This window comes from Salvelinus alpinus, chromosome 29 (genome assembly GCF_045679555.1).
Source record: "Salvelinus alpinus chromosome 29, SLU_Salpinus.1, whole genome shotgun sequence".
Classification (NCBI taxonomy): Eukaryota; Metazoa; Chordata; class Actinopteri; order Salmoniformes; family Salmonidae; genus Salvelinus; species Salvelinus alpinus.
In genome coordinates this window covers 39,403,918-39,415,618 of record NC_092114.1, presented here as the reverse complement: position 1 = coordinate 39,415,618, position 11,701 = coordinate 39,403,918, and the positions used below count along the sequence as shown (strand labels likewise).

The 11,701-nt window shown below is 43.7% G+C and overlaps 1 protein-coding gene across 1 annotated transcript in view; it reads right to left on the bottom strand.

Annotated features, from left to right (window-relative positions):
• Positions 1-5,152: 5,152 nt before the first annotated feature.
• The window catches only part of LOC139558697 (poliovirus receptor-like), an 84,675-nt gene continuing 78,126 nt past the window's right edge, over positions 5,153-11,701 (bottom strand). The window contains exons 9-10 of the mRNA XM_071374019.1: positions 7,385-7,480; positions 5,153-6,899 (exon numbers count right to left, since the gene is read on the bottom strand). Of these exons, the coding sequence (XP_071230120.1) occupies positions 6,678-6,899; positions 7,385-7,480 (318 nt within the window). The 3' untranslated portion in view covers positions 5,153-6,677. The remainder of the gene's footprint in view (positions 6,900-7,384; positions 7,481-11,701) is intronic.

Below are 11,701 nucleotides of genomic sequence, written 5' to 3'. Positions count from 1 at the left end.
AGATCTGTGCCTCCACACAATCCTGTCTCGGAGCTCTACGGACAATTATTTCGACCTCATGGCTTGGTTTTTGCTCTGATATGCACTGTCAACTGTGGGACCTTATATAGACAGATGTGTGCCATTCTAAATCATGTTCAATCAATTGAATTTACTACAGGTGGACTCCAATCAAGTTGTAGAAACATCTCAAGGCTGATCAATGGAAACAGGATGCACCTGAATTCAATTTCGAGTCTCATAGCAAAGGGTCTGAATACTTATCAGGTATTTCTGTTCTTAATTTTTAAGCCTGTTATCACTTTGTCATTATGGGGTATTGTGTGTAGATTGATGAGGGAAAAATACTTTCCGTACCTTGAGACCTATGGACAAGGAAAGACAGCAATCTTTGTTTTAGTTAAATTAGCCACTGCCACAAATGGCTAATATTGCAATTTTCATACCAAAAAACGATCAATCATTGTCTCCCGTTTGGCATTTTTTAAATGTCATGCCCAAATACGTTAACAAAGAGTTTATTTGGTGTCACAAACAAGAGCGATTTGACTTAAAAATATTGACAGTGAGAATATCAAATGAATAACATTTTGCCCCTATATATCACTTCAACATACCAGACAAACCTTCATATCAGACAGTGTTTTAATCCCCTAATTACTCAAATCAATTCATTATTTTATATATAATGTGTGACGTTTAATGAAAGGTGGATGTTAAGGTAAAAGGAAGACCAGGCACAACTATGATCTGGAATAGCAGTAAGATAAAGCCCAAAGGAAAGCATTTTTTTAATCTGCAGGAATAAGTTTGATCGGAGTTGGCAACTTTGTTGTCAACTTGTTGACCTGTGGTTCAGAGAAGGAAGAGGCGTTGTTTGACTCATGGCCTACTTACTGATACATCCACTGGTAGTACTTGGGAGAATATATTTAATCTCCATCACTAAGCGCTCTAACCATAATTGGTGGTGCTTTGATGTCAGATACTTCCTTCTTCATCTTCACCACAAGGGAGATGATGTAGCATTAGCTGCCTATTGGTTCCCTTCTCATTCAAATCTACAATCTGTGATATGTATAGCTGTTATCCATCATTTTAATTCATTACCCTTTGATTCTTGTCAAATATAATATCATTTGTAAATGCCTCATGAGTTCAGCACAACTGTCTTCCATCAAGTACCTAACATGTAAGGTTGTTTTACTCCATTGTAAACTGCCTTTGTAAACAACTTCGAGCTTTAAAGTAGGTTTACAATTATTATGTGGGTGTCATGGACTGTCAGTTCTTGCAGCAAGAGCGCCATCTATGAATTGGCAGATGCGTTGGAATGTTTACATTTCCCCAGCCGCATCCCTCACCTGTATACCAAAAACAAGGCTGACGTGCTGCTGTTTTGCTGAAAAACAAATCCCAGACTGCACCTTTAACGCTCACTAATCTGTTTAAAGGCCATCATGTAGAAGTTTGTTACTGGTTCTTTGTTTACCCGACCACCCCCTGCAGGAATGACTGTGATTGATGTGTTTATGTGTTTCAACACGTGTATGCATGCCTGCCTCAGCAGCTCAAAAATGACAACCATTTCCACAAGCGGCATGCTTAGCGATGCCTAACACTTTTACCGGCTAAATCCTCCTGAATTTGTATGTGCTTGTGCCTCCAGGGGATCTGTTTACACACATAACCCTCAGATATACTGTAATTTGCCATGGCGAGAGTAAAATAAACTGTGACAGTGGCTGACGCTTTGAAACGTGCACTGGGGCTGACATTTTGGACAATTACTGAAAACAGAAATATATAGAACTAAAAATATGAATGTAATATGTGAAGTGTTGCTGGCATGTTTCATGAGATAAAATAAAAGTTTGCAGAAATGTTCCACACGCACAAAAAGCTTATTTTTCTAAAACAGGCATGTAAACTAATTTGTTTACATGCCTGTTAGGGAGCATTCATCCTTTGCCAAGATAATCCATCCACTTTACAGGTGTGGCATATCAACAAGCTGATTAAACAGCACGATTAGTCCACCTTATGCTGTGGACAATAAAAGGCCACTAAAATGTGCAGTTGTCTCACACAAGACAATGCCGCAGACGTCTCAAGTTTTGAGGGAGCAATTGACATGCTGACTACAGGAATGTCCACCAGAGCTGTTGCCAGAGAATTGAATGTTAATTTCTCTACCACGTGTTTGATACCATTCCACCGATTCCGCTCCAGACATTACCACGAGCCCGTTCTCCCCAATTAAGGTGCCACCAACCTCCTGAGGTATCCTCAGTCATGATAGCATTGATTAACTGGTGTCAGCAGACTAATTAAACTCTTCGTCAAAACCAGGAGTAATTTAGGCAAGACAGGGAATCCAATTTTGAAAGTCGTGAGCGGTTTCATTAATGAGCTAAAGATGAAAGGAGCTTACAAAATGTTATCTGTGATGCTGATCCAAGTGTAAACCAGCAGAGGACGCCATCTTCCACTCTCCGTCTGTCCCTCTTTCACTTTCTACCTCTTATTTATTTAACCTTTATTTAACCAGGAAAAGCCCATTGTATGTAGTTCTGTCCTTGAGCTGTTCTTGTCTAATGATGTTCTGTATTACATCATTCTGTATTATGTTTCATGTTTTGTGTGGACCCCAGGAAGAGTAGCTGCTGCTAGTAACATTTAATCATCTTCCATCACAATCCATTCAAGCATGTTATTTTCCTTTACTTGAGTTAAATTACTCTTAACACGGGGCAATCTCTGCACTCTGAATGCATCTCGTCAGATGTGCAGGCTTTAGATGTATATCACTAATTAAGACAGAGGTTAACAAATGGATGGTGATAGATCTCAGGCTAGGCTATATCACTTGGGTGCTGGACATAGAATGGTAACAGGCACATACATGTCCAGGGCAACGAAGGGCAATCCGTGTAAGTTACCACAGGATGTGATGCTGTCCATAAGGTGAATGCACCAATTTGTAAGTCGCTCTGGATAAGAGCGTCTGCTAAATGACTTAAATGTAAATGTAAAATGCTGTCAATAGCACATGTTAAGTTGGTGGTTGAAGATATCCCTCTAGAGGTGTGGGGGCTGTGCTTTGGCAAAGTGGGTGGGGTTATATCCTGCCTGTTTGGCCCTGTCCGGGGGTATCGTCGGACGGGGCCACAGTGTCTCCCGACCCCTCCTGTCTCAGCCTCCAGTATTTATGCTGCAGTAGTTCATGATTCGGGGGGCTAGGGTCAGTCTGTTATAACTGGAGTATTTCTCCTGTCTTATCCAGTGTCCTGTGTGAATTTAAGTATGCTCTCTCTAATTCTCTTTTTCTTTCTCTCTCTCGGAGGACCTGAGCCCTAGGACCATGCCTCAGGACTACCTGGCCTGATGACTCCTTGCTGTCCCCAGTCCACCTGGCCGTGCTGCTGCTCCAGTTTCAACTGTTCTGCCTGCATAGCCTGCGGCTATGGAACCCTGACCTGTTCACCGGACGTGCTACCTGTCCCAGACCTGCTGTTTTCAACTCTCTAGAGACAGCAGGAGCGGTAGAGATACTCTGAATGATCGGCTATGAAAAGCCAACTGACATTTACTCCTGAGGTGCTGACCTGTTGCACCCTCGACAACCACTGTGATTATTATTATTTGACCCTGCTGGTCATCTATGAACATTTGAACATCTTGGCCATGTTCTGTTATAACTGGCCACCCCTCATAGCCTGGTTCCTCTCTAGGTTTCTTCCTAGGCTCTGGCTTTTCTAGGGAGTTTTTCCTAGCCATCGTGCTTCTACACCTGCATTGCTTGCTGTTTGGGGTTTTAGGCTGGGTTTAATTACAGCACTTTGTGACAACAGCTGATGTAAGAAGGGCTTTATAAATACATTTGATTGATTGATTGATTGATGTTGGTTGGTCATTTAGGAGCCTTAAAGGGCTCAAGGCCCGGAGGTCATTGTGACTCATAAGTTTAAGAGAATACAGAGAGAAGTTCAGGGCATTTAGTTTACATTTTATTGAACAAGACAATGATCCGTAAAACATATAATACGTTTCCCAAAAAGCATCAGAAAAAAAATGTCAGTTAAAGGGAAAGAAAGAAAAGAGAGAAGAAAAATCACAATCTCAAGTGTTTGGCTTTCCACAATCAGAGGTTACCCCATGTTTCTTCTTTAATCTTGTCTTTATTTTCTAAGAGAAACAAATGTGTAAATGAACAAGCTAAAAATAAAGTAACGAAGGCACGTCTGGCTTGGTGATGAAAAAAAGCAACGATGAATGTGAGATGACTAAACAAGCAGGGAAGGAAAAAGACCGGATTCAGATGAGCGTTATCGCTAACATTCACGGTTTGTATTTTTGGCATCAAACCTATTGGGGAGGAGGCTAAATTATTGGCAAACACACACAGCAACTCCTGCTACAGCGAGAAGTAGTTAGCAGATGCCTTGAGCATAAAACAACAGAACTAAACTAAACAGACTGCTGACTCATTGGTCTTTGATAATAACAAACCCAGGGGCCCCAATGATTGTCTTTTTTAAGCTCAATATATCAACACATCTTCAATTTTGCAATACACAAAACAGTATAATATATTTGATGACAATATGAAATACATAAAATACACAAAATAAATAAATAGAATCACAGTTTATAAAACCAAACAATGAACAATTAATTTCCCTTTGAACTCTGACCTGTGTAAGGGCTATAAAATACAGATGTGATTGTCTGATACTGCAGCACTTTATGCGAGTCCGCCGCCTACAGCCATATGTTTTCAAAATGGCAGCGGGACTCTTTTTGCACAGAGAAGAAGTTGAGCTACCCATAGTTCCATGCAGCATGCAGACATTCCCTTTAAACGAAACCATAGAGACCGAATCACCACCAAAAGCCAATGACAGTTGCTTTCAAAGTGATTGTCACATCAAAAAACTATAATATTGAAGTAATGCACTGACTATGATGGACTAAAGAACAGTGGGGTAGGCAGTTACTGTGATCCATTTCTCCATGTGTCCGTATATCTGTCTACCTGTCTGTCTACCCCGTCCGTCTACTTTTAACCATCTATATAGTATATCTATTTTTTTTATGTCTGTCTATCAATCATTAGTGTCTATAGTATCTATCTATTTATTTACATACATATCTACATTAGTACATGTGCTTTTTGTTCATGTTTCTGTCTTTTTCTTTGTGTCTTTTTTTTTTATTTAACAAGTTAATGTACTTAGTGAGTATAGGCTTGCTTCTCTCGGTGTTTGTTGAGGTGACACTGACAGATCAATGCCCTCGTGGAATTGTGCGACTCAAGCTCTTTGGAACACGCAGAACCAATGATTTGTTCCCATGACTCAGCAAGAGTTCGACTCAACTTTTTGTTTATTGCACTCTGTGGAAAGAACATAGTCATATGCTGACTGACTTATGTATCAGCAAAATGATATCTCAAGTCGTGCTGTGCGCCTTCTGTCCGGCCTAAACCACCCCGCTGCTCTACATCGATGTGTTGTGCTTGAAGTAGACGATACAAATGGAGGAATGCAAAGACATCGACAACATTGAAAAAGTATAAAGCCTGATGTCTGCAAGTAGCCCTGGGAAAAGTGAGCCAACTGTTTTGAAACAAGCCACGATCATGCCATGCAGAGTAATAAGGACTCAAATCCACAAACCGTTTTTATATTCATTGACTGACAACTTCAATACCCGTTAAAGTAAAATGTACACTTTTTTTTCTTTCAATTTCACACGGAAACTGACACCCCGATACATAGAGGCTCTGGAAACACTTACACTAGTTATTGTTATGTGCAGACATTTAACCGGCAATATATTAAGCATCAATATAATACTATTTACAGTGTTCATTGATAATTTGGTTCACCTTGACATCGTTGACCAACATGACACGGTCTAACATAATTGTTCATCAATGATGTTTTGCACATTTGTGTTTCAGTACATAAAAGGCTTTAGAATAAGACTAAAATATAAAATATTAAAATACATATTTTGCTATGTGTAAAATATACAGCATATATTAGAGAGCATATTAACCACTTAATCTACATAAAATGGTACTAATGGCAGTATTCTCCAATACATGCCGTGTATTTTGACACTCTGAAAATACAATCCTTATAATTTGAACTTAATTTGACTTAAATGTAAGCAGTAATCTTTCCTGTGGGGGGGAATTACGAGCGCATTGATAATTGTGTGTGCATTGTGTGCTTCGCTGTAAACCAAGATGTCACATTTCGTTACCCTAATAATGCAGTATTACCAGCTCTTGCAATTTAGACTGAACCCAAAACATGAGTCATGTTGCAATGTTATAAAACAGTGACAACCTCATTTTGTTCATACTGCCATAAAATGGCATTTTGGTCTGAGGATGCTTACTGGACGGTGTAACATTGCAACTTTCAAACAACCAGTTTCGGGTGATATTTTCTGGTGATATTTTTGAATGATGTTTCCGGTGATATTACCTTGCCTGAATCACAACAGTAGGAAACACTGCATTTAGGATTTGACCACATCGGGAGGCTGGAGTTGAGCCGATCTTTCCAGAGCCTTGCTCGGACTCTGTGCTGTTCAATGTAACCGAGTAGAGGCACGGTGTTGTTGTTGTTGTGTCGTTATGGAGACCTGAACGCCACCTGCTAAACATACATGGCTGCCGACACAAAGCTTTCTCCGCGGGCCACAGCGGCCGACGGCGGCTCGTCGACATGGTGATCGTCAGAGTACGGCGGCAGGGCTTCGTCATTTAGCGTGTCGTCGACATCGGCATACTGTATCGAGTCCTCCAGGACAGCAGGGCCGCCACCATTAGCAGCCCCGCCAACGGTGTTATCATCGTCATCGTCGCACGCATCCAGATCCTGTAACATCAACAGATCCTCGGTTGAACCAGCTACAAGAACTCTCAAGACGTGATATGGTAGGCAAAATCCACTCCTTGGCCATGCATTGCTCAATAGTTTCACAATAGGATCCATTTTTTTCAAAATAGTCAAGCTGTTGAGGTACCATGGAGGCAGAATGTTATAATATAGTTTAAAAGGGTGAGTGATCTGACGATAAAGTTGATCGAGACTGATTGTAGAGTCTAGAAAGCAGCCAGTTGTCCCTCATTAAAGGACATTTCGATATACAGTAGCCTACAGGTAGTAAATCAATGACTTTAAGCAGCACTATGTGAATATGGAGAGAGTCCAGGGTCGTGTTCATTAGGCACCCAATGGCAGACAACAGACTAAAACATGGAGTAAAACTACCTGGACTTAAGTACAACAAGAAACATTAATTTTTGTTTTCTGGTGTGACCTAATGATCACGACCTAGAGTTTGGGGGATGTCCTCTTACCGTGACAGGCTCTCCGCTGGTCTCGTAGTAGACGTTACTGAAAGGATGGGTCTCCGTCAACTCCGTCAGCACTGAGTCCGTGACAGGCTTGTTCAACTGTGGGGTAGTGGAGAGGTCAAAGTCGGATAACTGTGCCACTCATCTCCGATCAATAGACATTATCCCAATTAAGAACTGCACTACTGCATGTGGTTATGAAGCACTATATTGTATCACGCCAATAAAGTATCCTTCTGCTCGGCAGGATACATTACGAGTAAGAATTTCAGATTAGTCCCATGTACCGGGTAGTGCTGTGACTGACTCCCTTTTTTTTATTTTAATAACGTGCCCAACATAAACGGACATTTTCTCTGGCCCAGATCGTAGAATATGCATATAATTTACAGATTATGATAGAAAACACTCCAAAGTTTCCAAAACTGTCCAAATATTGTCTGTGAGAAAAATAATACTTATTCTGCAAATGAAAACCTGACAAAAAGTAACCCGGAAGTGATATATTTTTTAAAAATCTGTGTTTCCTGGCCCGTCTAACCTCCATTTAAAGGGGTATCAACCAGATTTCTTTTCCAATGGCTTCCTCAGGCTGTGAACAGGCTTTAGACATAGTTTCAGGCTTTTATTTTGAAAAATGAACGAGTTTTTTCAAAACTAGTCAAGTGTCCTGCAAATATTTCCTGCGCACGAGAGAGGGGCACCCCATTTTCCTTTTGTCTTTTAATGAATAGGTTATGCTCCGGTTGAAATATTATCGATTATGTTTGTTAAAGACAACCTGAGGATTGATTATAAAAAACATTTGAAATGTTTCTACGACCATTTCGGATACTTTTTGGGATTTGTCGAACGGAACACGGTTTTTGTTTTCTCAAAATAACGCGCAACCCAAATGGCTTTTTTTTTGTTGATAAAAGTAATATTTATCGAAAAAAAGAAGATTTGTTGTGTAACTGGGAGTCTCGTGAGTGGAAACGTCCGAAGATTATCTAAGGTAAGCGATTAATTAGATTGCTTTTCTGACTTTCGTGACCATGCTAATTTGGTGCTAGCTGTTGTAGCATTGAAAGCTACACTCACAAAAGCTTGGATTTCTTTCGCTGTAAAATATATTTTCAAAATCTGACACGTTAGGTGGATTAACAACAAGCTAAGCTGTGTTTTGGTATATTTCACTTGTGATTGCACGATTATAAATATTTTTTGTAATATTTTTGAATTTGGCGCCCTGCAATTCGGAAAGTGAACCCGTATTCGGTATCCGTAGCGCAGAGAAGTTAAATAACTGCCGCCACACTACTCCCACCTCTTCCTTTTCTCGGCTCATTCCAGGGAGGATTTGGTTGGTAGGAACTCTATGTTAGAGTGTATAAGCGCAGAAGTATACCCGCAGCTATTCAATAGCTTGGAGCAGCTAGCTCGAACACCCACAGAGAGCAGTTGATGAACCCAATAGTAGACTGGCCTGCGCCGCCTTTGGAGAAGGCATGCGCTTAGCGCGCCTGGAGGGGATAAAGGCCACAGTACAGTCCTCCCCATCTGATGACCGTATTCCCCCTTCTGGGGTAATGCTTAGTCGCAGAAGCACCCTTTTGGCCGCTTTGGCCAAACCCCCACGACCAAACTCAGTATGGCTGAGGAGTTGATCTGCCTTGAACATCAGGTGCAAAGTCCGCGGGAGGAAGTGGACGCTTTACGGTGGGATGATGATGGCGACAAACCTCTCTCCACCCTAGAGACAAGTTGGAGTTGGGTGACAGGGCTTCAGTGTTCCAAGCAGATCAGGGATCGACCCAGTTCACAGCGCCATCTGTAGCTGGGAGCGCTGTTATGGAGGCACCTCCGGTGGTGAAGGAAGCAACATGGGAGCTTTAAGGTAGAGTGGCTAACGCTCTTGATATCAAGCTGGAAGAAGCACCATCTGAACAGCTCCTTATCCCCATCTGCCCCAAGTTCGCTTTGGCTCTCCGCAAATACTGGAGTAAGATTGGAGGGCGCTTCTGTTTCGACAACCTGACCAGGCCGTGGACTAACCTAAGGGATGCAGATTCCTTGGGGCTAGAACACTATCCGGTGATGGATGACATAGTGGCTGCCATGATCTTCCCTGACAAGGAGATCATTGACAAGGTGCATCGGCTCAAACCAGGACCTGAAAGAGTAAGCAATGAATGGCTGCAAAGCATTTTCGGCACCCTCTTCATCATGTTATGCCTCCCAGGGGGTGGTGACAAGCTTCTTAAGGAGGCCACAGAGGTGTCAAGGCTGCTCACTATGCTCCAGACAGACTTGGCACATGCCAACGGCAAGGCTTTGGCTTCAGTGGTGACTTCACACCACCATCTTTGGCTGGCACAGTCTAAACAGCCACCACCAGTTCAGAAAACATTCTTGGAGTTCCCCTTCATGCCAGGTTCCACCTTTGGGCCAAGGATTGGCAACATCATACAGCAGACTACAAAACTGCGCAAAGACAGAGACTTTGCAGGAGTTCTTGGCAACTGTGTGCCCTACTGCCGCCACTTGGAGGAGCTGGAAGACAGGGCAGGATGTCTCGAGGATGCTCCAGCAACGTCTTGGTTCCCCTCCACCCAAAGCCGAGACAACAGGGGCAGGAAAATGGGAACTGGCATTTTACGCCATGACAGCACACGGACAGGCTTCATGACCACCCTTATAAGCAGCAGCACAATGTGATGGCAGCCGGCCTTGGCTGTCTCTCCCAGGCCCAAAATACAAACTGGAAGAGGCAGGTGGGTACTGGACAAAGTCCTGGAGGGATACAAGCTCCAGTTCCGATGCTGGCTGCCACCCTATAGGGGCATCTGGGTCACCTCGTGGTAGATGGGGTGAGGAAGGAGGCACTCCGGCTAGAGATAGCCTCGATCGTGAGCAAGGACGCAAATCAGGAAGGTAGAGCCGCTAGGACGGCTAAGTGGGTTTTACTCCACATCTTTCAGTTCCCGAAAAAGGACGGCAGCTTTCGGCCGATCCTGGACCTACGCGGCCTCAACAAATGTTTAAAGGAGCTCATGTTAAAATGCTCACGCCAGCACGGGCGTTGCAGGCAATCTCGAGTGGCTAATGGTTCACCACACTCAACCTGAAGGATGCATACTTCCACGTTCCTGTTCATCGAGATCCCTGGAAGTAAATCCGGTTTGCTTTCAAAGGATTGGCTTACGAATTCAAAGTCCTCCCGTTAGGCCTATCACTGGCGCCTCGTACATTCACAAAGTACATGGATGCAGTCCTAGCGCCTATCATGTCCCAGGGAATTCTAGTGCTGAACTACCTGGACGACTGGCTGGAGAGTGCCACAGCAGACAAGGATAATCTTGAAGCACATTCAAGACCTGGGCCTCACCATAAAAAGGGAGAAGAGAAACCTGACTCCCTCAAAGATGATTATCTTCCTGGGGATGTTGATCGACTCAACTCTTATGAGAGCACGTCTCCCTCGGGTGAGATTGGGGAAGATACATGCCTACCTCGACCGTTTCCAGCTTGGACGAGCCATGTCCGTATCAGAGCGCCAGAAGTTACTCGGCCTACTCACGTCGGCTTCTCTGTTGATTCCGCTGGGCCTTCACCTCAGGCCACTCCAGAGATGGTTAAACTCTCATCATCTACACTAGACGACACAGACATTGTCAGCCATCGGTGACGAATGCATGTGTGAGGGAGGATTCTGTTGAAATAGTACTCACTCCTTTCTGTTGGAGGGTGTGACACTGAACAGAGTCCACCGCAGGGAGCTAGTGTGCACCGATGCCTCACTAGCGGGTTGGGGGGCAGTGTTCACAGGCATGGCAGCGAGTGGACGCAGGAGCCTCCAATGGAGTGGCGAGCACATCAATGTGCTGGAGCTCAGGGTAGTTCGCCTGGCACTCCAACAGTTCCTGCCCTGCATGGAGGGGAAGCATGCCCTGGTTAGATCAGACAACACCACGGTAGTGGCGTATATCAATCAACAGGGGGGACTGAGATCACGGCACCTCCACGAAATGGCTCTGGAGCTCTTACTGTGGGCTCCGACCCGCTAGGTGTCACTGCGGGCAGCGACATGCTTTCGAGAAGTGGCCCAGCGGAAGGGGACTGGAGTCTAAATGCTCAGGTGGTGCTACAGCTGTTCGGGAGAGGCACAGGTGGACCTGTTTGCATTTCAGAAGAACACTCATTGCCCCAGCTGTTTCTCGATGTCAGACCCTCTCGCCCTCTGGGTTTGGACGCCCTCGCTCACGATTGCCCGGCAACGACACTTTATGCGTTCCCAGCACTTCCACTAATCATAGCTACGCTAGACAGGGTCAGCTT